This window comes from Teleopsis dalmanni, chromosome 2 (genome assembly GCF_002237135.1).
Source record: "Teleopsis dalmanni isolate 2A chromosome 2, ASM223713v2, whole genome shotgun sequence".
Taxonomy (NCBI): Eukaryota; Metazoa; Arthropoda; class Insecta; order Diptera; family Diopsidae; genus Teleopsis; species Teleopsis dalmanni.
Genome location: NC_051847.1, coordinates 112,229,852 through 112,256,169, shown reverse-complemented (window position 1 = coordinate 112,256,169; position 26,318 = coordinate 112,229,852). Strand labels below are relative to the sequence as shown.

At 32.4% G+C, this 26,318-nt stretch overlaps 2 protein-coding genes across 3 annotated transcripts; both read left to right on the top strand.

Annotated features, from left to right (window-relative positions):
* The first annotated feature begins 2,730 nt into the window (after positions 1–2,730).
* On the top strand, positions 2,731–9,170 carry LOC119675464 (importin subunit beta-like). Its single transcript, XM_038086671.1, has 3 exons — positions 2,731–3,348; positions 3,832–4,216; positions 6,532–9,170. Exons 1-3 carry the CDS (start codon positions 2,731–2,733, stop codon positions 9,168–9,170), a joined length of 3,642 nt encoding a protein of 1,213 aa, XP_037942599.1.
* Positions 9,171–12,400: 3,230 nt separating this feature from the next.
* On the top strand, positions 12,401–14,375 carry LOC119685533 (actin, indirect flight muscle). Of its 2 annotated transcripts, none has more exons than XM_038099838.1 (3): positions 12,401–12,528; positions 12,966–13,915; positions 13,973–14,375. In XM_038099838.1, the coding sequence occupies exons 2-3, from the start codon at positions 12,991–12,993 to the stop codon at positions 14,176–14,178; spliced, it is 1,131 nt and encodes a 376-aa protein (XP_037955766.1). In that variant the 5' UTR covers positions 12,401–12,528; positions 12,966–12,990; the 3' UTR covers positions 14,179–14,375. The 2 variants fall into 2 exon arrangements, with proteins under 2 accessions (XP_037955766.1, XP_037955765.1); XM_038099837.1 differs by having other exon boundaries at positions 12,402–12,539.
* Positions 14,376–26,318: the final 11,943 nt, after the last annotated feature.

Sequence of the window (26,318 nt, the reverse complement as noted above, 5' to 3'; positions counted from 1 at the left end):
CACACAAAATATTTGTTGGATAAATAGATGATCCGGTATTCATTAGCATCTTTGTCTTCATCATCTTTATCAGTACCAATAGTATCATATTTAATGATGTCATACTGTCGATTTCAACCGATCCTGATTCAGCCAATCTCATAATCTGACTAATATTGAAAATCAATGTTTAATTCTGCAAATAGCCTATTTGGTTCATATACGGGTGATAGAGTATTAATGGCGTATTATTTAGAAGTCGCGAAGACTTCCACAATATCCGGATCGATTCAGTTCTGGCTTTATACAATAAACTTACAAAAGTTAATAAATGTTTTCTGACAGCATATTTTTGAATTGATTAACTCTATAGAATATATGATTGCTATATACGAGTATGTATATATATTTATAGTAAGAAGTAGATAATAGATAATTATTAACATTTGATTTATCAATATACTAATTTTGATTTATTAATGATTTAATGTAACATTTCCCTCCGTATTTAGCTTAATTTTCCAGTTGTAATTTATTCGATACTGAGCGAGCTGCGTTGCGTTTATGATGTATTGCTTTAAAGCTACTACTATTACAGTGGTACCTTTCCTGACCAATTCAGGTTGGCCAATTTAATGTGAGTATCGTGGGGGCTGTGGTTTAAGCCTGAAGATAGGCGGGCTTAAACCATCGTGGCTGTATTCGTTGCTTGCATTCGAGGAGAAGTTGCATTTTCGTGGACTTGTTATAATAATTGCAGCTTTCAATGCCTTGCAGTAATTGCTCTAAATATTTCTGAAATATGGCAGATGCGCTTACCATATGTTACCTAAAAATAGCCTTCTTCGACTCCCCATCGAGTTCTATTTATCAATATACGTCACCTAAGTTGATCTTTGAAAATAACGTATCATGGCGAAGTTTACAAAATAAATTCTTACGATTCACCAATGGCTATTACTCAATGTCTTTTTGAATTTTGAATTTATCAACACCAATAAGATTATTTTCATTCGTGTTGATAAATTAACCCAAAATTGAAGTATATTTTTTACCGGAACCGTATAAATAGATTTCACAGTTTTTATTTTAATAGTTTGGACCGGTTTAATTAATTTAGTTAATAATTTTCTTACTCGTGCGGCTTGGTACGTTTTTAGCGTTCTTATTTTCGGTCGCGAGTTCGGCGTGACAATATGGATTGCTCGAAATGTAATAAGTCGCTTCGCAATGATAGCTTTATAATATGTCAAGGGGCATGCCAAAAACGATTCCACCGCACGGTTAAATGTAGTAGCTTAGACGATTACGCGGAAGGAGTTTTGGATAGGCCCTTTGTAAGATTTATGTGCGATGACTGTTTTACACTTATACTCAACATCGATGAAGTGCTTGAAAAAATGCAACGAACAATGGATGGTCAACGCAAAGGATGGTCAACGCTTCTGTGAACAACTGGGCGAATACAAAAACCATTTCGAAACAGCACTAGCTAAAAGTCATGACAGCTTAATGCAAGCCCAGCAAAAAAGCGAAAATGAGCTAAAACTCTTGCTAACAGCAGTCGAAAAAAAATTCAGCCAGCGTTTGGAAAATATGAAAGAAGTGAAACGGGTATGTGAAGAGGATGCCATAGAAGTTAAAAAATTTCGTGAAATTGCAGAAACGATAAAAACCCATAACGAGAAAGTGCGGGATGAAATCGAAAGCAATAATAAGCAAAACAAAAAAATCTGTTAAGAGCTAAAGGAAATCCAAAGTAACGCTTTACAGCCGCACAGTTCAAAGCAAGCTTCATATGCCGAAGCGCTTAAATTCAGAAAAGAAGTGCCTTTCATGATCAAACCTAAATCCAAACAAAATATTGCAAAAACAAAGCAAGACCTAAACAATAAAATAAACCCGGAAAATTTGAAAATCGCTAATATCTACGAAAGAAACAACGGCACCATTGTTATAGAGGCAGAAAGTGATTCCGAGCGTGAAAAAATAAAATGTGCTGTAAAAGGCGCTATGAGCGAGAATTATAAAGTAAAAGTCCCAAACTCTATTAAACCACGATTTACTATCTCTAGAATCAGTTTTAACGATTCTATAACGAACAGGAAATTATCGAAAAATTGCGAAAACAATATCAGTGCCTCTCTAATTGTGAACTAAAACTAGCAAAAATGTACGAAATAAAACGAGATAATAAAGTATTTTACAACGCAATATTTGAAACGGACTCGAATACCTTTACAAAAACTATGGAAGCAGAAAAGCTAAACAATGGAACGGACTTAATGATATGTTACAAGTGCCAGGGCTTCAACCATAGAGCGCCTTATTCCAGGTACGACGAATGTTGCCGTAAATGCCATCAAAGACATCGTACTCGCGATTGCAATGAGGAGCCGGTTAATAAATGCATAAATTGTATACGTGCAAATGAGTAGCTAGGCTTGGGCTTTGACGAAAATCATGCAGTGCTTGACAAAAACTGTCGCGTGTATCTCAAAACACTTGAACAGAAGAAAAAGAAAATCGAATACTAGCAGAGAACAAACAAATCGTGCAGTCCTCTCCCTGGGCCAAAAGGGTTGAGCGCTGGGATCACAACCCGCCTCGTCAAAAATATTGTGACTCATCATCAACCAAACAAAAAACATAAAACAAGTCAAAAAAAAACGAAAGCGTGATATAATTCTGGGAACATGGAACGTACGTACGCTGCTGAGAGCAGGAGCACTACAAGAAACAATTAAGCAAATGGAAAAGTACAACGTTGATGTGCTAGCGGTTCAAGAAGTACGATGGCAAGGATGTGGTGAAATTGAATGCAATGGTACAAAATTCCGTTTTAGTGGTGACGCTGAAAGGTCTGGTAGGTCTGGGACTGGATTTCTGCTTAACAAACGAGTGGAAAAATCGTTTTTGGGCTTCAGACCAATAAATGACAGAATATGTGCCTATGCTCCAACAGAAGACGCAGATGATATCGCTAAAGAGACCTATTATACAGACTTAGACGAGACATTGAGCAAAACTCCATCACATGATACAAAAATATTACTTGGAGACTTCAATGCAAAAATTGGAAGAGAACAATACAATTCTAATGTAGCTGGCTTACACTCACTACACACCGTGTCATCAGACAATGGTAAACGGTTATGTCAGCTTGCAACTGGTTCCGGTATGTACATTAGCAGCACGCATTTTCCACACAAAAATATACACAAGGGCACATGGCAGCTACCAGGTTCAACAACAGTTAACCAAATAGATCATGTTCTTATTGACCATATTAAGAAATCGTTTATCCTTGATGTTCGTAGCTGTAGAAGTGCGAATGTCGATAGCGACCATTTTCTGGTAAAAGCCACAGTAAGACAAAGTCTAAAGGGCGTGCGTACAAATTACGGATCTAGAAGGAAAAAATGAGACGTTGACAAGTTACATGACAGCGAAGCGGTCCAACAATATGAGCAGAGAGTAAACGAATCACTTAGACATATCACGAACTATACCAATATAAACGAGCACTGGAAAGTTTTTGCAAATTCAATCACAAAAGCAGCAGAAGAAACCGTTGGTGTGAAAAGAAATCGTAGACGCAACAATTGGTTTGATAACGACTGTGCAGTCGCAGTAGAAGCTAAGAATGTAGCCAGAGAACAAATGTTAAATGACAACAGCATTACTAACCAAAGCAACTACAAAAACAAACGAAAAATAGCAAATATAATATGCAAAAGAAAAAAAAAAGAAGCCGTCAATAGAGAAATCCTAGACATCAATAGAGATTTTGCAGATAGAAACGCTAAAGGTTTCTTTCACAACATCAAGCATCAAACAAAGGGTTTTCAGGAGCAAATCAACATCTGTAAAGACAAAGATGGGGAACTACTAGTAGAAAAAGAGTGCATTATCAAAAGATGGCAGGAACATTTTCAAGAACTTTTCAACATTGGTTCGGAAAGTAATAACCTATCCTTAACAGACTTAGCTACAAGTACAGAACAAGAACCTGAACCCACTCTTGAGGAATTTACAGAAGCCATAAAGCAAGTGAAAAACGGAAAATCACCGGGTGAAGATAGTATATCAGCAGAGCTCATTAAACATTGCGGAGAAAGCGCAAAAATAGAGCTGTTTACATTAATCAAACGTGTCTGGGCTGAAGAAATGCTGCCGGAAGCGTGGCTCACTGGCATAGTAGTACCACTGCACAAGAAAGGTGACAAACTAGATTGTAATAATTACCGAGGCATAACGTTGTTAAGCACATGTTACATGCATTTTAAACAAGCGACTAAAGAATGCAGCGGAGGAAATCTTAGGTGAATACCAAGGGGACCGATCAAATATTCCTGCTTAAACAGAACCTGAAAATGAGTTATGAGTTCAATGCATTAGTACATATCCTTTTCATCGACTTCAAACAAGCATTTGACAGCATCGATAGAAAAATGATACAGGAAGCTTTACAGTCACTCGGGATCAATCAGAAGCTCATAAAATTAATAATGATTACACTGTGCAATACGACTGGAAAAGTGATAGTGCAAGACAGTCTAACAGATGCCTTTGAAATTAAAAGTGCAGTGAAGCAAGGTGACTCGCTTTCAACTACCATTTTCAACCTAGTCCTTCACGATGCTATTAAGTCACTGGTGGCAACAGGGAACATATTCAACAAAACATCACTGACCATTGCTTACGCAGATGACATAGCCATCTTAAGCAGATCACTTCACTATATGAAAGAAAAGTTCGTCGACTTACAACTCAGAGCTAAGATAGTTGGGCTAAACATTAATGAGAACAAAACAAAATATATGAGGGTTGGAAGAAACATGCACAGCCGAATTTTAGAGCCCTTTCAAGTTGGTGAGTTTAAGTTTGAAGAAGTTGAAAGCGCCAAATACTTGGGTGTTCTTATTAATAAAAACAATGGAATCAGTGTTAGTATACAAGACAGAATTGTAGCAGCAAACAGAAGTTATTACGGACACGCGAAAATCTTCAAATCTAAAATCGTCACCAGAAGTGTCAAACTACACGCTTACAAGGCAATCGTCTGCCCGGTATTATGCTACGGGGCCGAAACGTGGACTCTAACGACAGCAAATGAAAACCAAATTAGAACATTCGAAAGAAAGGTGCTGAGAAAGATTTATGGTTCCATCCGCCTGAATCAAGAAAAATTTCGTCGGCGTACGAATGCTGAGCTACTACAACTTTATGATGGTGAAGATGTGGTGAAGTTCGCAAAGTCGCAACGCTTGAGATGGTTAGGATACGTCATGAGAATGCCGCACGATAGACCACAAAAGTGAATACTCCATTTCACGCCGTATAATAACCGCAGCAGAGGTAGACCACGTATAAGATGGCTCGGGCAAAATTGGCTCTTTCGGGCTATGCCGAAAATGCATGTTATGTAGACTGTCACTTCAGTATTGCCAATTTCAATGTTTTGGTACTTTTTGGTTGTGCCTAAATTTAAAAGCAAATGTAGATATGCTCACTTTTAATTTGCCACCAAAAATAACCAGGAAAAATAACTCATAGGGCCTATTTACACTATCATGAACGTAACATGAACATGAACTTGAAAACTGGTAACTGATAGATGAGAGAGGGAAGAGAGTGTGATGTGAGTTCATGAATTTCAAGCAATGAAATTTGGTGCGTTTCTTCAGCTTGACACGCATACATATGCAATGTTATGTTTATATTTACTTTTTATGCTGAATGCTGAATACTCTAAATTTCTGTGCTCTGCACTACTACACACAAGCATTTTATACGTTTACACAAAATAAAATAAGTGAACTAACAGTTCATGTTGTTGTCAAGTTCATCTCGCGTTCATGATAGTGTGAATAGGCCCATAGAGGCTGTAATAATGTTAATTTATTATTACATTATCTTACAACAATTGTTACCAGTACTTACAAAATTATACGCCTTTCCCTAAAATCGGAAGGTGTAATAATTAGATTATTAGCAGTTTATGAAATAGGCCATTTCTTCTCCACAACCTGCTGAACTTGCAGTGATTTAGTTTTGCTTAGTGCCGAGACACAAATACGCCGGCTCTCATGCCAGAATTTAAACCGACATATAGTTTTTTCTCTCACTCTCAATTTTATAATTTGAATTGAAAACAACAACAATTTTACTCATGCCGTGCCCAAGCCACTCCACATAACATGGCCCTAAGTCTATCTAAAGTCCTTGATATTATATAACCCATAATAAATTTTTTCCATTGCAATGGCTTCCAATGGTATGTGGTAACCTATTGTTGTCTTCCACTTTTATATTCAGTTATTATTTACGCTACAAATAAAGGGAAAACATTTTATGAGAAAATAAATATTACAAGTAACACAAACTATATTTATATTGTTTATCTGTATATAATTGATATAGTTGTCATTATTTCTAAAAGTCATATGGTTAATTCATAATAAATTTCATTAGTTTATACATATATATAAGAGAAATTAAATCATTTTGGTATTTATTAAGTTAAAAGTATGAACGTTAACATTCTAGATCAAATAGCACAGTGCCTCCAGAGCTCACTCTCTACCGACATCGATGAGCTCAATGCATCAAAAGACTATCTAGAACAAGCTGCAGTCACCAACTTACCGGAATTTATAAAGTTCCTTTCAGACATACTTGCTGGCACACATTATCCTCAATTGGTTCGTATGGCGGCTGGTCTACAAATCAAGAACTATTTAACAAGTAAGAATGAGAATGTTCTATTACTCTATCAAAAGCGTTGGTATGAATTCCCAGAACAAACCAGAGAGTACATAAAAACAAACGTTTTAAATGCGCTAGATATGGAAATAACTCGCCCTCTATGTGCTACTCAAAGTGTTGCCGTACTTGCTGTTCTGGAACTTCAGGTAAATCGCTGGATTGAGATTATTCAAACTCTAGCTAATAAAGTTCTTGAGCATCGATCAAAAGATATTGTTCGCGAAGCGTCACTTGAAACAATTGGTTACATATGCCAAGATCTACGCTGTAACATTTTAGAGTGTCAATCCAATGCTATACTTACATCTATAGTTCACGGCATGCGCAAATACGAGCCCAATAATAACATTCGTTTAACTGCCACTAAAGCTTTGCTGAATTCGCTTGAATTTGCTAAAAAGAATTTTGATGTTGAATCGGAACGAAATGTTATTATGGAAGTAGTATGCGAGGCATCTCAATCAGCTGATATTGATCTTTGCGTCTCAGCGCTTCAATGCATTGCTCATATTGCAACTCTTTACTATCATCACATGGAATCATATATGGCAGACGCTTTATTTAACATAACTTCTGAGGCAGTGAAATCAGATATTAAAGAAATATCGCTCCAAGGTATCGAATTTTGGTCAAGTATATGTGATGAAGAGCTTTGCCTCATAATGGAGCAAAAGCAATGTGATCCAAGAGATTGTTTCCCACAAAATCATTTAAAACATTACGCTCGAGGAGCTGCGCAACATTTAGTTCCAATTTTGATCGATAAAATCATAATGCAAGATGAGTTTATAAATGATGAGAACTGGAGTCCACCAAAAGCGGCTTCATTGTGTCTTTTACTATTTGCTAGGTGCTGTGAAGATGAGATTCTGCCCTATGTTATACCTTTTATAACGAGTAACATTGACGCTCTCGAGTGGCGTTACCGTAATGCTTCAATTATGTTATTTGCAGCAATTTTGGATGGTATACAAAATAATGCTCGGGAGGAACTTATTAAGTATGCAATACCTAAACTCATTCAGTTATTATCTGACAAAAATTGCATTGTGTGCGACACTACTTCATGGACGTTCGACCGCTTATGCGCTGTAGCTTCTGAAACTGTCATAAAGGATGATCATTTTCAAATGTTGTTGCAGTATTTTCTTAAAAATCTAAAATCGGAACCAAATATAGCAGCCGGTGTTTGTGGTGCTATAATAGGACTTGCAAAGGGCGCCTATGAATTGGCTAATATGGAAAAAAATGTTTTTCCAGAAACGTACTGTCTTTCACCATTTTTTGAAAACATTGTCAGTCAGATATTAGAGACAACTCAACGGGAGGATGCAACATCAAGTAATCTACGCGCATCCGCTTACGATGCGCTTATTAATTTAATTTCGAACTCTCCAATCGATTGCCTTCATATAGTTGAGCGCGTAACTACTCTTATATTGCATCGCCTTAACTATTTTCTTGGCCAAGCTGCGAGTACACAGAATCAAGGCGATCGACAACAGATTACGGATATACAATCGTTACTCTGTGCTACGTTGGAAAGCGGCTTGCGGAAATTGCCATATGAGATCGTTGAACAGTTATCCGACAATATTATGGTAGCTGTATTTACCATGTTCAACTTAAGCACTGGCCGAATGGATGGCACACTTGAAGACGGGTTTTTGGTTATAAGTGCGCTTGTTGAAATTATTGATCATGTTTTTCTTAGATATATGGACGATTTTAAGCCTTTCTTGTGTGATGGCCTAAAGAGACATAATGAAGGAAACTTATGCTCTGTCACTGTTGGATTAACTGCAGACATATGTCAAGCTCTAAAGCATCATATATTACCTTACTGTGACGAGCTCATGACAGCATTGATATCACTTTTACATGAACCGTTATTAGACTGCAGTATTACGCCACAGATTCTATCCACAATTGGCGATGTAGCAATTGCTGTTGGCAGAGATTTTTTAAAATATTTAAACACTGTTCTTGATGTTCTACGTTCTGCTACATGTTTACAATATCAGACGAATACTGTTGACGTATCTGATTACGTTGTTGATCTAAGAAAAAGCATATTAGAAGCATATACAAGTATTATTCAAGCATTAAAAGGAACTGATGCCCAGCCAAACTCTGATGTTCATTACTTGGAAACCCATTTGGTTGATATAATTAACTTTATTAAATACATTGCCGCAGAGGAACACTGTTCTGATTCACTAGTCACTGCCATTGCAGGGTTTGTTGGTGACCTATGCACAGCTTTTGGATTAAAGGTTAATTCTTTACTAGATGACTTCATTTTAACGGAGCTTCTTTCCAATGGGAGACAATCAAATGTGAAAAATACCAAAACTATGTGCTTGTGGTCATTAAACGAACTTAAGAAATTAAGAACGCTTCAACTTAGTCATCAGTAAGTCTAGGTATGGTGATAATTTTTTTCATTTAGTTTCAAGCTCTTACATAAAAGCAGTTTTTACATAAAAGCCTTTGTTCGTGTACGAATTCTGTTAAACCCGCTTAATATTACATAGTTATTCAGCAGCCATATTTAATCACGAAATAAACTACACAGAAAGGAATTGGTATTTGTTTAACAGATCCGTTACTATACATGTTTGCGTCAAGTGATTTATATAGAATAATAAATGATATATAATTTATTTTATGATATTTATAGATGATAAAATTTAATAAAATTTCCAAAGGCTTTTATTGTTCAATAAAAAAATTTTAAATTTGAATTAATATTTTTAATGTATGGAATAAAAATTCTTTAAAGGCTCATTTACTAAAGTAAAGTAATATACTGAAACTTTTAAACTGCATATTTGTTCCCCTACCAAATTGATTTCGTATCAATTACAAAGTAGACAGACCGACCTTTTCTATTCATTTACTTATACAGACAATACTTTTAATCAACCGAATGGGGCTGAATAGAAGGCCTATTATGGAGCTTCTGTGAAATTTTACTTTAACTTTTACTTTTATATTAAAATTAACCCCATTTTATTTGAAAACTACTACAGTGAATTTAGTTTGTATAGACAATTTACAAAAGTACTGGGTGCTTGTGTCAACTATTATACATATATATATTTATAATCGAATAGTTGAATAATAAGGCCCTAAAAAATTAAAATGCAGAATGCTGACTAAGGCCAGAATAAATTAGAGGCATTTATGTCTCTAATGTGTAGTTGGCATTACGAAAAGTGCTATGTTGAAGCAATTTCGTAACGACGCCTATTGCGTATCGTGGTGATGTTTCCTAGACCAAAATTTAGAATTCAATGGGCCAACCTTGATGTTGATTTATGCTGCTGCAGTTTCCCATTTTTTATTTGTTTTGAGCGTGTAGTTTTTGTATGCTGCCAATTGTTTTGTTAGCAGCTAGCTGCTAGCAGTCAGCAGCCAGCAGACAATGTGGTAATGATCAATGATCGATGATCAACGCAAAATTCTTTTGAATAAAATTCAACCTATTAAATGTTTGCTCGTATCAGTCCTTCTAAGGTTCGTTTCTATTTAAAGATCCCTATGTAATCGTATGTGTTCGAGTGGATTCGTGCATTCTCTTTGCAATTTACAATTGCAGCTCTCATTTGCTGCAATTGTATTTTTTCTTTTACATATTTGCTTTGCTAATAATTGCTAAATATAATTGAGATTAATAAAAGTTGATAGTTTTTTTTATTTCTAATACAATAAGACAAGAGCTAAATAAAAGGATTTGGGAATTCAAGTTTGTATATTTCCCTACTATTGTACTTTACGTGCTGCATTTTCAACAAAAATATTTTCATACTCTATTTAAATTCATATATATCGGGTATATTCTATAATGTCATCTGTATTTTGTTTTGTAGAAATTGTTCTAAGTTTTGTTTCTGAATACCCATATCAATTATTTTTTAATAAGTATTTATTATTTTCGTTTTCGGTTATATACGAGGTAGAGAGAGAAGTAAAGTAAACATAATATATAAACATAATATATAAACATAATATGTTAACACGCATATAGATATATAATATAGTTCTGTAAACAGAACATTGTATTACAGCTGCTTGGTAACTATATCAAAGTTTCAAGTTTAAAATAAATTTATTAGAGATATATATATATTATATATTATGCATGTTTTGTATTAAAATAACACCTAACGGATAAATAAATATACATACAAACATGTGCAGGGCTTCAAAGTGGAAATATTTGATCCTGGTTTTATTCTACTTCAATAAAAACATATATCAGTTCACTTCACGTTTCTGCTCCGGCAAAAATATCAATTTATTTCGGGGTTCGGTTTTCAGTCCTGTTCCCAAAGAATATTTTTTATATAGTACAATACAGTTTTTATGAATGAAATCATTTAATTCATTTTTTTTAAAAACACATTATTCATGAATCCATGAATTCATGAACAATCAAACTTTTAAGTTTCATTCGTCAAATTTTTAACAACTGAAGAGGACCAATATACCTAAACTTAAAATTTTCTTTCGGTTAACGGTTCAATTCTGGTTCGAAGCCATGGTGAGAACGCAATATGTGAAGTGTATAAAAACTGATTACTCATTTTAATATTTAAATTGAATGATACAATATTCTACTTATTGCAAATTGCTTTTTTAATTATACTTCTGTGACAAACAAACAAATACCTGTAATACCTGTAATACCTGTAATTTAGTTGTACCATCATATAGATCAATGCAAATGCATATGATTTGTCTTACTATATCCAATTCGTATCAACAATGTATGTGGCCAGTGCTCAACTTGGTGCATATAAATATGTACTTCAAAATAATAAGAGTGCAAGTGTTACTTAACAGCACCAAAAAAGCGAAAATAACATAACATAATATCATTTTATATGTAGCAAGTGTGAGAAACGGTGGTATAAACGCTTTCAGTGTTAATAGCTGAAGTAATTTATACAATCTGTTCCTACTCTTTATTTTAGAATATTTTCATAGTTCTGATATACGATCTAAGCACATCGGAATATACATATATAAGCTTCTATTATTATTGTTATTATTAATCTGGATCATTGTGTCTGACAATTTATACAACAGGTACCCACAACAAAAAGAACAGATTAAAAACAAATAATCTCTACAATTTACAATTTAAGACTATATTAAGACATATATTAAATACATCTGGTATTTCTGTATTTAAAATGAATTTACGAGTATCTTCATGTTAATGTAATGTTATTACCGGAGTTCTAAGGCTCGCAATACAAAAAGTTTTAGGAACGTAGCAGTTACACTGGCGTTATTCCGATATTGGATCCGATATTGGAGTGAACCCTAATAATTTATTGGTAAATAGAAATACAGAAAATCTTTTACATTAGTTTACCTGTGGTGACTTTTCGTAAATATTTAAAATGTGTAATGTAGCGTTAAACAAAACGAAGCGCAAAACTGCTTATATGGAAAGAGCCGACGATTTAAACGGGAGCCGATTTAGACATCGCAACTAAATACAATTTGATTGTATTTATCTTTGGTGTAGTGGTGATGATTATTTGTTTGTGCTGAGTGTGATTACTTATTTTAGATGCATGCATAGTTGTCTATATTGGACATTTCATTATTAGAGCGATTTTCTTAATAAAAAGACTTTACACTGCGAACATCAATCCATTTTGTTGAAGTGTTTGCCGCCAACAAGGACCCTTTACAAAATCACGAAAGAAAGTGCTTTGTGTGGACATATAAAATAGGATACTCTCTTATTAAGAACGTGTGTGTAATCAGTACGTGTATACCTAATAGATAGAAATGAATAATAACTGAACGAAGTACCTAATTCATTTCAAATTTAATTTTAAAATATTGGTGATTGAAATGCATTAAAAAATATCATTTAGTAAAGTTCTATATAATTTAAGTGAAACAACTGCACTTCTTCATAGTGCATATTAAATACAAATTTAATTGGTGAAAATAAAATATATAATTGGTGAAACACGTTAGTTTGTCATAGCGTGCTGTAGTTATCATTGAGAAAATCAAATACTATTATTGATCTTGATCTAAATATGGATCAGAATCTATTATATTAGTTGATTTGAGTTTCTTCAGTATATTGTATTTCGAAAATAAAGTTCAGTTGTTATTACATTCATAAAAAATAAATTGTTAAATATCATTATATTACTTGAATGTATTCCTTGGTGCAGATTCTCTTAAAGTGAAACTGCCAAGATGTGTGACGATGATGCGGGTGCTCTTGTAATTGACAATGGCTCTGGTATGTGCAAAGCCGGTTTCGCTGGTGATGATGCACCACGTGCTGTATTTCCATCAATTGTCGGCCGCCCACGCCATCAAGGTGTGATGGTAGGTATGGGTCAAAAGGATTCTTATGTTGGTGATGAGGCTCAAAGTAAACGAGGTATACTAACGCTTAAATATCCCATTGAACATGGTATTATAACGAATTGGGATGATATGGAGAAAATATGGCATCACACTTTTTACAATGAGCTGCGAGTAGCACCTGAAGAACATCCCGTATTGTTGACGGAAGCACCTTTAAATCCAAAAGCGAATCGTGAAAAAATGACTCAAATAATGTTTGAGACATTTAACTCACCAGCTATGTATGTGGCCATACAAGCTGTCTTATCACTTTATGCATCCGGTCGCACAACAGGCATTGTTTTAGATTCTGGCGATGGCGTATCGCACACTGTACCAATCTATGAAGGTTTCGCATTGCCACATGCCATATTGAGATTGGATTTAGCTGGCCGCGATTTAACTGACTATCTTATGAAAATTTTAACTGAACGTGGTTATTCATTTACGACTACTGCTGAACGTGAAATCGTTAGGGACATTAAAGAAAAACTTTGTTACGTAGCTTTAGATTTTGAACAAGAAATGGCAACAGCTGCTGCTTCAACTTCATTGGAAAAATCGTATGAACTACCCGATGGCCAGGTAATAACTATAGGAAATGAACGGTTCCGCTGTCCAGAAGCGCTATTCCAGCCATCTTTCTTAGGTATGGAATCATGCGGTATCCATGAAACTGTTTATAATTCAATTATGAAATGCGATGTGGATATTCGAAAGGATTTATATGCAAACTCTGTTCTATCTGGCGGTACTACCATGTATCCTGGTATTATTATTAGATTAATATTTCGATAAAAATATTTATAATGGAAAACTTTTTTAGGTATTGCTGATAGAATGCAAAAAGAAATAACTGCCTTAGCTCCGTCTACAATTAAAATCAAAATTATTGCACCTCCTGAAAGAAAGTACTCCGTTTGGATTGGTGGTTCTATTCTCGCATCACTTTCAACCTTCCAACAGATGTGGATTTCAAAACAAGAGTATGATGAGTCTGGTCCTGGCATAGTACATCGCAAATGTTTCTAAATCTTTTCGCAGCGATGTTTTCAAATGTCCGCGCGATGCAAATATTCTGGATAGCTGTCCAAATAATACCAATCAATCATGTTTATGTCTATTTTTATTTAACAAAAAGCTAATTCTATCTACTTATTGCAGAATATATATTGTACTAAAACAAAGTATTCTTTTATAATTATCGGAGAATAAAACTATAAACATTACTATAAAGAAATTCATTCAAAAATGTTAATAAAAATATTTCAGGTTCCTGCTTTAAGTGGATTCCTTTATTTCTGTACTTTTTCACTGAAATATTATAAGTTGGGAAAAAGTTGGAAAAAAGGGAATGTCAAGTAGTCTTGGAAAAAAGTCTTTTCAAGCATATTTTGTATTTGATACGACGTAGATTGATTTTCTTGCTACGTAGGTATAGAGCTTTATTACTTGCAATACCATTCATAAAGAAGTATGCATACGGGTATGTACGAAAGAGAGAGAAACAATATTGAACAGACATATAATATTGTGTGTTTGGGCTAAGGAACAGGTGCAATATAGCACATAAAAAAATTGGTGAAACATCTTTTGGTTATGCGTATTTTCGTTAATCTGAATGAAGAAGATTTGGTAGAAATTAAATGCACCCTTGACAGAAGACATCTCGAATACTTGTCGCTTTAATTGATAACAGCTGTATGACAATTATAACGGGATCTTAAAAACATTTCAAAAAAATTATTGATGGTTAATTACTTAATCTTGCAAATTTTGCAGCCATTCAAGAGAGTACTATAAAATTTGATCAAACTTGATTAGTTCAAACTATTTGATTTACATTCTTTTTATTTCTAATGCTGAATATAATTCTGATATTTTTACCTCAATTAATAATTATGTACTTCATTTTAGTATCTACAGTAGATCAAATATGCCTATAACTTATGTGATATTCTCCCGATGGTATTTTATTTACTTTGGTGATGTCAAGAAATGTTCCATACAACCATCCATTCCATTCTTCGCAATTTCTGCATAAAATGATATAAAGTATTCGTTTTTTTAATAGTGCATGTAATAAATTTACCAAAAATAACTTCTAATAAATCGAAATATATTATTTATCACAACAATAAATAAATCATAAAGACATATCATTTTTGTTAAATAGTTTTGTTCGATTGGGAGAAGCTAAAATGTCTTCTTAATATATTTTACAAGAACGTTGAATATTTCAACGAATTGTACCAATATTGTAGGGACTGGGACCAATATCTATCTATTATAAATAATTATAATAATGTGTCTGGTCATTTCTGTTTTAATGTCATTATGTCATGTCTTTTCTATTTTTATTTGATTTGTATCAAAAAGTAAAATTAAGTCGTAATGTTTAATGTTGGGATTGCATGAAGAAGAACAAACATTCTGTCTACATACTCTTTCATATTGTGCTTTTACTACTCTCCAGAATAGACATCAAATTTTTTTTTAAGAACTTGTCGAGAATATTAAAAGCACATACATATTGTTCAATATGTAAGAGTACATATGAATATAACGAGGACTTGGAAGCGAAGCTCGTAGGCACCGAAACCCCGTTTCTTCTAAAAAATAATATAGTTAAAGATAAAAATACAATATCGAGCAGCCAATCGGTGGTTTAAAAACTCTGCTCTAGCAGAATATTATTCAAAACAGCAATTAATGTGTTTAACACGTGTTAAAATGTATTTATTCATTAATTCTATTAATTATATTCTATACATAAAATATGAGTGAATGCTTGCACCGAAAAGTTGATGTCAGCACGTAAGAGTGTATAAGAAATCTGATGTGAATGAAATAAAGAATTGAGTGCTTTGTAAAGTTGAACTAATAAGTGTTTAAAATTTCTTAAGTGATGGTAGTATTAAGTATTTTTTTTTATTTTGAATACAACAAACCAACTTCTTCGGGAAGAGTGATCAGTTTCTTTTCAAGATAATACATTAAATTTATTTATATTCTTATTGGATTCAGCAAGAAACGATTTTTAATTCTTGATAATAAAAAACGATTAACCAAATTATCCAAAATTTCCAAACAATAAATTTATTCATAATTTTTTAAATCCATTTTTTTCAAAAAAGGTGAAAATCCTGTGAACAAAAAAAAAAGATGTGACCAAAAAATATTTTTCAACGTGTTACATGCAGAAATTAACTGAAGACAAATTATGTTCATTAAGAATATTAAGCATATTATATTGAATAGCAATAATACATGGGCTTATAAATCTTAACTCTCAAAAAATTTTCCTCTAACAAAAAAGCGACGAACGATGAACTCAATCGAAACAATTTAGTGTATGAAAACTGTTTACAGGGAGATGTAAACAATACACGTGAAAAAATATATATCGCAAAGCTATATATTTTCCTTGAAAATATTAAAATATTGAAATTGTATCAGTAGTAAAACGTTTACTATTGTAAGATTGAGTATTCATGAAAAGAATTCAACAATATCTCTAGGATGAAATTATGGACAACTGTACCAATTGGCACAACGTCCATAGTTATAACATTGAAACTTCCACATGTTCTAGACCAGGTATTTTATCATCATGAAAACAATGGATCTTTTTATGCTGGGTATATTCTATTTATCTTTGCGACGACTGATAAAAACTAATAGAAACTAAAGAAATCTTTAGTTCGACTTGTTATTCTCAGGTGTATGTGCCTTAGAAATTATAAACCAGGTGTTGGCATAAGTAAAATGCGTGTCTTATATACACATTCGACCGAGCTTTTTCGTAGCGTGTCATTTTTGTTTACAGCTGATCTCTCGTAATTCTTGTTTACTTTTGCCGTTCTGATTTTCTATTTCATGTTGTGTGCGGTACTCGGCTTATGCACTTAACTTCTTGTTGAGCTTCTCTTACGGCGAATATTTTTGACAGTTCTTGTTCTTGTTTTCTTATTTCGCTATTCTGGTGCTTTGTTTTGATTCTTACAAAACGTGTTTTAAAGCTACATTCGGTCGGTGGTGGTTTTATTTATTTTATTTATTATAATAAAATAAAATATTAACAGTGCAAATATTCATCAAATTTAAAACATAAAAATAAGAAATATAATTAACAAATTAATAAGGTGAGTTTATTATTCATTTATTTAATTATATTTTTATATTTCATTTTAATATCATTTCAGATTAGTTTGAGGTGTTATTAAGGCTTGCAGGCGGGTTGGGTTTTGATAAGTTGCTTTGAAAAAATATTTTATATATTAATTAATCTATTTATTTAATTCCAGATATTTGTAACATTTAGTGAGTGTTCCTTTTTTTCAATTTAAATGTAATTATAAAAAAAAAACATGTGTTGTTTTATAAAATATCGGTGTTCTACTGGCATGTTTTAGTTCGTGTTTTTATTATCTTTATTATCTTTTAGCACGTTTATGTAGGTGGAAATTTAGCGTAAATTTCCATCCTTACAGTCATCCAAATTTCAACAAATTAACTTTTGACTCAGTCGAAAATTTTTGTCTTTGCCTTTTCTTTGCTATTCGAATCCGTCTAGTAGCAATTTATGTTGACCATTTGGGAACAGAAGTAGAGATTCGGCTGAACGACAAATTTGTCCTTTTACTTTGAAAGTTGGCATAAATTTAGCTGTTATTACTTTTGCGACGAACGCTTAAGTATAGAAAAACTTTTGATTCAGCAGTTTATCCGCCAAAGTAATTGTCGCGACTGTAATTAAAGCAATTGAATCGTTTGAATTCGTTTCTACATTAAATATAAAAGGAATGAAATCGTCATAGTGGCGATGAAAACATACCGATTCAAACTATAACCATTAACTTCGTTGAGCTGCAATGCAAATCGAATTTAATTGTTTGGTTGCTTAGCTCGGAATCGTATTTGATGTTCATCTGCTGATTCTCATTGACGTCTTTCAGCCACTTTTAGTATGTCATGTTTATTCTGTTGAGAATGTAGCAGATCTAAAGCTGAAGAAAGCGATCGCTATACTCACAAGCGCGCATCATAAAATCTGACTGTACGTTGTTTTGCTGCTTCCTGGGCACGATATTAAGACATTTCCTGTTTCCCTGCTGTTCGTTCGTTTCTTCCCGATCCCTTAGTGTAATTTGATTCGTGAATGACTCGTACCACTGTTTCTATTTGGAGGATATAACTCTCTAATACCAGGTTCGCACTATCTCATTTAGGCACTTGCTCATTTATATAAATGAGGAAGCGTTCACATAATAATGAGCTCATTTATACAGCTTTTAGAACTTTTATATGTCAAAAAAGCTATAAAAGAACTTTCTTTTGTTTACAAATAAAACACAAATAAAAATTTTGGTATTGTGTAAAATAAATATTTTAAAATGGAAAACACGAAAAATTTAAAAAACATAATATATAATGTGTGTAAAATTATTAATAATAGAAAAAAAGAAAGCAATTTCTGAATATCGTAAATGTCGTGCAATGCACCGAAAATATATACTTGAAATAAGAAAAAAGCAAATAGCAAAACTTTCTACAATAATTGCTAGCAACCGGAGGAAGTGCTGGACTTTGGTTAGTGCCGCCAGTAATGATTATTAAATAAAGTTTAAAATTAATATTTTTTTCAGAAAAGAACAAAGAAATTCTGGGAAGCGGATTGCCTGAAAAATGGTCCAAATTTTTTCAAAGAAAATTTTCGCATGAGTTTGGAATGATTTAAGGAGTTATGTGAATTATTAAAAGGACTACAGAAAAAAGATACAACCTTTCAAATTTCAATTTCTTTAGAAAGGAGAATTGCCATTGGCTTGTATTACCTTGGGTCGTCGGTTGAATACAGAAGCGTAGTAAATCTGTTTGGCGTTGGCAAGTCAACCGTGTACATTTGCCTGAAATTATTTTGCCACTAAAAATTTAAATACTTAATCGATATATTAAATCATATCAATATATATCAATTATATATTCAATTAATAAAAACAGATTGTATTTAATGCTCACTTTTTCAGTGTGCTTGTTTACAGCTCAATTGTTGTTTGTTTACATTTTATATTTAAAAATATATGACAGATACTTCAAATTTTGGTCATTTCCCTTCTGGGAAATTTTTTTTAAAGGGTTGCATTCGACAATTTTAATCTAAAAAAAACTGATTTATTGTAAATCAGCACATTTATATGAAAGCTCTTTGTATGGTAAATCATGCTGATTAGTGATTATAATGAGCAAAACCGCCTAAATGAGATAGTGTGAATGTACTATATGCAACGCATAGTTTTGTTAAACAAATGAAATGTTTCGAACTGATATTGCACTGAGAAATAAGAAAAAAATTAAATTTACTCACGAAATTAATGGCAAGGTAAACGATGTAAAAAAATACATCGAAATTTCTGAAAACTTAATTCAACAATCGAAAAAATTGGAAATGCAAAGTGAAATTTTAAGTTTTTCGATGTCGGTGTGACATCTATATAACATAAGTATATAAAAACACGCTCGTATACGAATGCAACATTGTATAGAAATCTAAAGGCAAATATTTTTAAAGTTCAATTAATCATTTAATGTTATTGAAAGAAAAAAATATTCATTAAAAATATTTTATACATTTTGATTTGCGAAATAAATACATCATCTCCTAAAGATTCAATTTTAGATCAGCCTTACTTCATACTTCCATCGGTACGGTTGTATTTTTCCGATTGAAAATAATAAAAAAATTGAGAGTGCATTGAATTTAATGCACTGAATTTAACCTTTATGTGCTCGGGATATTTTTCCTACGTTGCCGGTCGGAAGTCTACATTTGTAGCAAGCAAGTATGTTATGAAGAAATCTAGACCAACATATTAAAAAAACACTTTTAGGCAGATTATTTTACTTTTACAGACAATTGTACATATTTATTATGAAAATTATTATACAAAACTTGGGTAAAAAAGGTTTTAAGTAGCCTTTGAGGAACAACATTCACCCAAAGAATATGTGACTGTTTGTACGTCACACACTGGTTTTTATGCACCAACTGCAAATATTTCGCGTAGTTTTTCTCTTTCAAATGTTACTCTCTTCCACAATAGTTACCTGATTTGCATTTGAGTTCTTTCCAGTATAAACCTCACTATTGAGAGGATAAAACGACTTCGCATCACAAGCGAACCAAACTTTTGGATGAAATATAATGGATAAATCTAGTCTATCACGATATGTAAATAGATGCTTATTTACTGTTACTTCTCCGGAAGATTGGTAGTACATACGGAGATGGCTATTCATCTCAGCCTACAATTCAGAGATGAGAGCAGCCTTATCAATAACAAGTCAGCTCTAGTACGGTGAATGTCAAACCTAATAAAATGTAAAATTTCATTGAAATGGGTTTCTACATTGTTGCACGGTAATAACAAAGTGCTTCCTTACTCCACAACATATTCGTATCCTCGTCGCTTGATTTGGTTACACCACCTAGCACTAGAAGCTCAATTAACGATTTTGATTTCATGCCGGTTACAGTATTCCACATTCTCTCCTTTGCATTAGGGTTTTTTTCATTCCCTATTTGAAAAGTTTTCCTGGCTTTTTAGTTTGTTTCTCTCAAAATTTATTCAAGTATCGAATACGGTGTACAAAATTAGACCTTTAGTCGCTTGAATTGGACCAACAGTAGTGTCATGAAACACATTGTGAGCAGTAGTGCGACTTACTTGATTAGGTATAGTTTTGAACCAGACAGTATTATCTCTTGACACAAATGTATCAAGATGCTGCATAACGACCGATGTCTCTTTGACATTCATCACATAATCGAAATTTATTTCGAATAATATACCTTATTCTTGCTCATATTTCTGAATCACCAAGTATCATTTCATTCTCGGCGTCAGATTCTTTAGAATAGAAACCAATCGCAACACTTACAGCACCAACAAAAATATTGCTTGAGCTGGAACTTGTATGATGGTCAAGTGGTACATGATCATCAAACCATTCATCGCTAAAAACAAGTGCTCCTCTTCCTCCTCATCAATCTCGCTCAGTAATTTGTCAATATATTGTCGCCATTCTTTTTTCATAAGCCACTTCCAAAAGAAGGAAAACCTGCAAACACACTTACTGTTTAACAACTCATAGTGGCCGAGTTGAAGCACGTTCAATCATATTTTCCAATATTCTCATTTTATTTTACTGCTCTATGTTTCAAATAAACTATTTCATTACCAAATTAACCAATCGAAAGCGGATCGAAAGCATTACATTGTAATCAGATTGAGCATAAGCAGAAAATTGATTACAGCAGTATGAACTGCGGTTCCTAATCCTCCTACTGTTGCGATCTAAACCATAAAATCATGCATATAAGTACAAATATGCAGCACAAGTATGTACAAGTAAACAGAGAATAAAATAAATTACAAAGGAACATGTTTCTGCATGTTGGAACTAAAAAATATTGAGTTACATAGGTATTTAATATGAATTTTCATATAAATTATATGGTGACTACAAATGTAGACTACCGGCCAGGAGGTGATCAGTTTGAAAAGTTGGGTCTAGGGCTTAAATAAATTATTGTTTTGATGCTGTTAAGTTTAAAATTAACTTAAAATTGATTTTTAGGAAACTACTAAAAATCTCGCACCCTGTCGTTGTGCAAAATTCGTTTTTATAAGACTTTTTCGCACAAAATGCTACAAATGTAGACTACCGAGCACATAAAGGTTAAAAAAAAATCTTTATTGTAGTACCTCTGCCATTTTATGATGCCCAACAGGTGTCAACACCTTGTAGATATGTGGTCAAGTTGATATTGGCAAGCATGACGAAAATGCGAAATTTTCATTTTTGGTATGTGGGCTGCAAAAACTCACATATTAAGGGTGCTTGCATACTCCGTTTAGAGCTTTTGGCCCAGTAACTAAACAACAAATTCTGAAAGCCCTTCAAGAAGTTGCAATTGTGGTCAAACACGTCATTCAGCTTATTGTAGCTGCTTTAAGTTCAGGGAATTTCATGCCTTACGTGCAATCAAATCAAAAGCTTCATTGCCTATAACTCCTGTCTTTTATTTTCAACTGTAAAGCCTGACACATCGTCTGCCTTTGTGGCTAAAAACTGTAGCACTCCCCAACGTCCTGCAGATACCGTTACTAAGTCCATTAATGTTACCAAACCTCCCATTTAAATTATTATTAATAATATTGCCAAAACTCCAGCCAAATATGCTTCTGCCATAAATGCGCATTTGTCCAATATAGAGTCGTTATTCTCGTTTGCCTTAAGTATCATGTTGCAAATTTTTGCTCTTACTTAGTAAGAATATGTCTAATAACTTCATCAAGACTAACATTTTTACAACTTCATCCATTATTTATATAGTGACTTCGAACAAAGTCTTATTAACTTTTGCGTGTGTTACCCACTTAACTGTGCTAATACACTTGACCCTAATAGATTCTTTACTCCCTCCGGTTTTTTTTAGTTTCTTAAGTCTAAAATACCTAAGAAATCTACTTGCGTAGATGGTATTTCTCTTAATCTGCAAATGTGAAACAAATTTTTATTATGCTTATAACATTGGTTATTTTTCTTGGCTATGGACGAGGGCAATAGTCATATTCATTTGTAAAAATTGTAAACCTAAATCTCTTCCTTCAAGCTATCGTTCGTAGTGCGGAGTTTGGATAGTGAAAAAGTCTTTGGTACGGCGTGAATCCAAGGCCTTACATTCAAGCTTCATCAGTTCAAGCTCTCCAGATAATTTTCGGTCGGGGCCGACATCCATAAGTGTATGTTCTACGTCCTCTACTTGTTAATGTTTCAGTTCAGTGTACTCGCAGGGTCAGTAATTCTCTTAATCAATATTTACTCTTGTTCAGTTACTATTATACTTCAAAACTAAAACTAAATCCGCTAAAAGTTTCAGCCATTGCCTTTACTGGAAGTATCCGCGATGGTCCTTGGGTTTACAAGCCCTCAAATATTAAACGTGTACTTAATGAATCTTCTGTTAAACTTATTAATAAATTTAAATATCTAAGAGTTGTATATTCTTCAAAAAATCACAATCAACTTTATGAACAAGCTAAAGTCTTGTATTACAAATAATTGATTCAGCCACTTTTCACCTATTTTTTTTCTATTTGATCTTCTACTTAGATGAACATGTTCGCGTGTTTATATCATCGTAATTATAAAAATTATGGAATAAACACCTGTACCCAACTCTTCCTTATGGCTTAGATGTACTTACTTCCTTAATGTTAAGCTTTTTGATTATTTACTTCACTTCATTCGTTGTATTCTGGAATGAGATTTATGCATGTGATTTTTCGCAACGGTTTTTCGCAAATAACTCGTAAATGGTACACAGAAAAAAATCGTTATGATTTTCGAGTTCTACGAAAAATTTCCCTATAAGAAATATAAGTCTCGTCTTTGGAAATTTTTGGCTGTAAACTAATGTAATTTTTCGAGAAAGTTTTTGTAGTTATTAGAACCGTTCGACGCTACTATAGGGACAAATTAAGAGTTAGTTTCGATATATTGGGGGCCACATGTACATAAACACCTTTCCCAATGAGATATTGAGAACTGACATCTGACACAACTGGAAGTGGGTCATACTAGACATGTAGATCATGTCTCTAGGTAGGTTGGCCGAGTTGAAAACTTTGAAGTTGTGAATTATATTGTTAAGTAATAAGAATTTTGTGAAAGTAGTGTAAGGTACTAGTATTGTATTTATGTTATTTATAAAACGTTAACTATGTTCCACAGTTAAAGATAATATATAATATAGAAGTAAGGAAAAAATAATCACATTGAATAAAGACTGTCAAATAACACAATTGTATTCTATAGATAAGGAATTAAATAATAAACATTATATATTGTAATTTATACAAAACTAATTAAAATGTTTGTACAATTAAATTGTTTAATAATTATTAAAATGTATTTATTAATTTTTTTTTTGTTTTTGATTATAAGTAAAATTATACACAAAAGCTATAATTGACTAAAGTCGGTCATCAAATTTTCTTGGTTTTTTATCTAGATACATTTTTTTGTTGATTAAAAGTAAAACACACTGAATGAAAGAGCATTTTTCAATTTTTTGCATTATATATATGTATGAAATTATCAACAAAAAAAATACCATTTTATAAACCTTTTAATTTGTAAGTTATTTAAAGGCTTATGTGGGATTTTGTAAAAAAAAACAGTCTGTTATATAGTTCTTTCCTATATTTAAATTGGCAACATTTCTAAGTTTTTGACATTATCATTAGGACGGGATGTTATTTATTTACGTAACAACTAATCTATTTATAGTGGAACAATACTAGAGAATTGTAACTTAAAAATAGTAACTAAACTTCGAACGTTGGCGTTTTTGTCATTCGGAAAAGAACTATAATATATATAAAAATAAAAATTAAAGAACTGTTTCTTTTACAAAGGTTCACATTAGTCTCTAAGTTATGTTTAAAAAGTGAACTCAAATTATGAAGTAGTATAAACTTTTTATTAATTTAAAAATTTTAATATTTGTTAAAAAAAACTCTGTTTATGTATACATGGAAGCCTGCAATATGTAATTCTCTTTTAGAAACTTATGACTAAAATACAGCACATGTGTGTTTAATTGATTAACTAAATGGCATAATAACATATTTTGAATAATATAGTGGTATATATATAGTTAAAAATTTATTTGTTACACATTATTTATAAAAATGATAAGTTTTGATTAATTTTTTATGGAAAATTGTTATAATTATTAATCATTATTTAATATATGTACAAATTTTATGAGATTCTATAGAGAAATGAGTATTGTGTGTTGATTTTTATCTATCATTTTATTTATGGCATTTGTTTATAATTAAATATTAGTTTCAAAATTTAAGCAACCAGAGTTTGGGTTGTTGTACTATAAGCTCATATTAAATATCTAATCTTAAAGGCAGTATAAAGTATAATTTGTATAAAGTACTAACTTATAAACTAACAAAATCAAAATCTAACGATTAAGTTATTGAAAATGCGAATGGGCATATGTAAATTGGATGGCAAATAAGAATGAGTTAAAAGCATTTGAAGTAAAGCTTACTGTAAAGTCTGTAAAGTGCTTTGGCAATTCTCGATTTAAAGCAACGCCCAAGCAAGTGGGCATCTTTTTAAAACATACCTTTTTTAAAAGCTAAGGTTATATAAAAATGATAAACCTTAGAACTTATCAAAGGAAAAAATATTCAATATTCCTGACTTAAAGTTTATAGACGTTTGGTAATGGTGTTTGGGGGTTTTGCGTTAGGTTAAGGCTCCTATGCACTGCGACCAGTTTGATCTATTGTGCACCAGTTTGAACTTTTTAGAAGTTTAAAGATATATAAATCATTTATTAGGAATTTATAATTTATATTTTCAGTTAAAAATCGCTCAAATAAATTCTATTATTTTTTATAATTAAAATTTTCATAAGACGGTTTTAATTCTCTTCAATTAAGTGGATTGAGTGAACTAATTGCTAGATTAAATGATTATCGTCTTGTTACATCGTTTTTACTATATTTGATTTTATGAACCGATTTTTATTTGGACCCGAACTTTATAATAATATAAATATTTCAATAGATTTGTTGCTAAACTTAGTTGCTTATGCTTAGTGACAGATTTGATCTCTTTGATTGTAAGCTTGCGGCGTATGCAAAATACTTCGTATAGAAATTTTATTCATAACAAGAAGACTTATAAATGTAAATAAAAGTTTAAAATTGGAAGTATACCAAGGATGTACAGAACTTAGGAAACTATGTTAACACACAAATAAATACTATTAATAATTTTGCACGATATTCTTAATCTAAGTATAGTTAATTTTGAACACAAAACTGTTTCCATTAGTTAACTTGGACTCAATTTTATCAAAAAATGATAAACTTAATTAACAATTAATAAAATGTAATACTCTTGATTTGTTGTGCCTAAAATTTTTCATATATATCAGTATATATCAAATTTACATGATCACGATTCGCCTTATATATAAAATATTTTAATCCGTATTTATTTTTTAATATATATATTTATAAACTGCTAACTATAAGAAAGCTTATATAAAAAAGCTAAGAAAGAAAGCTTCA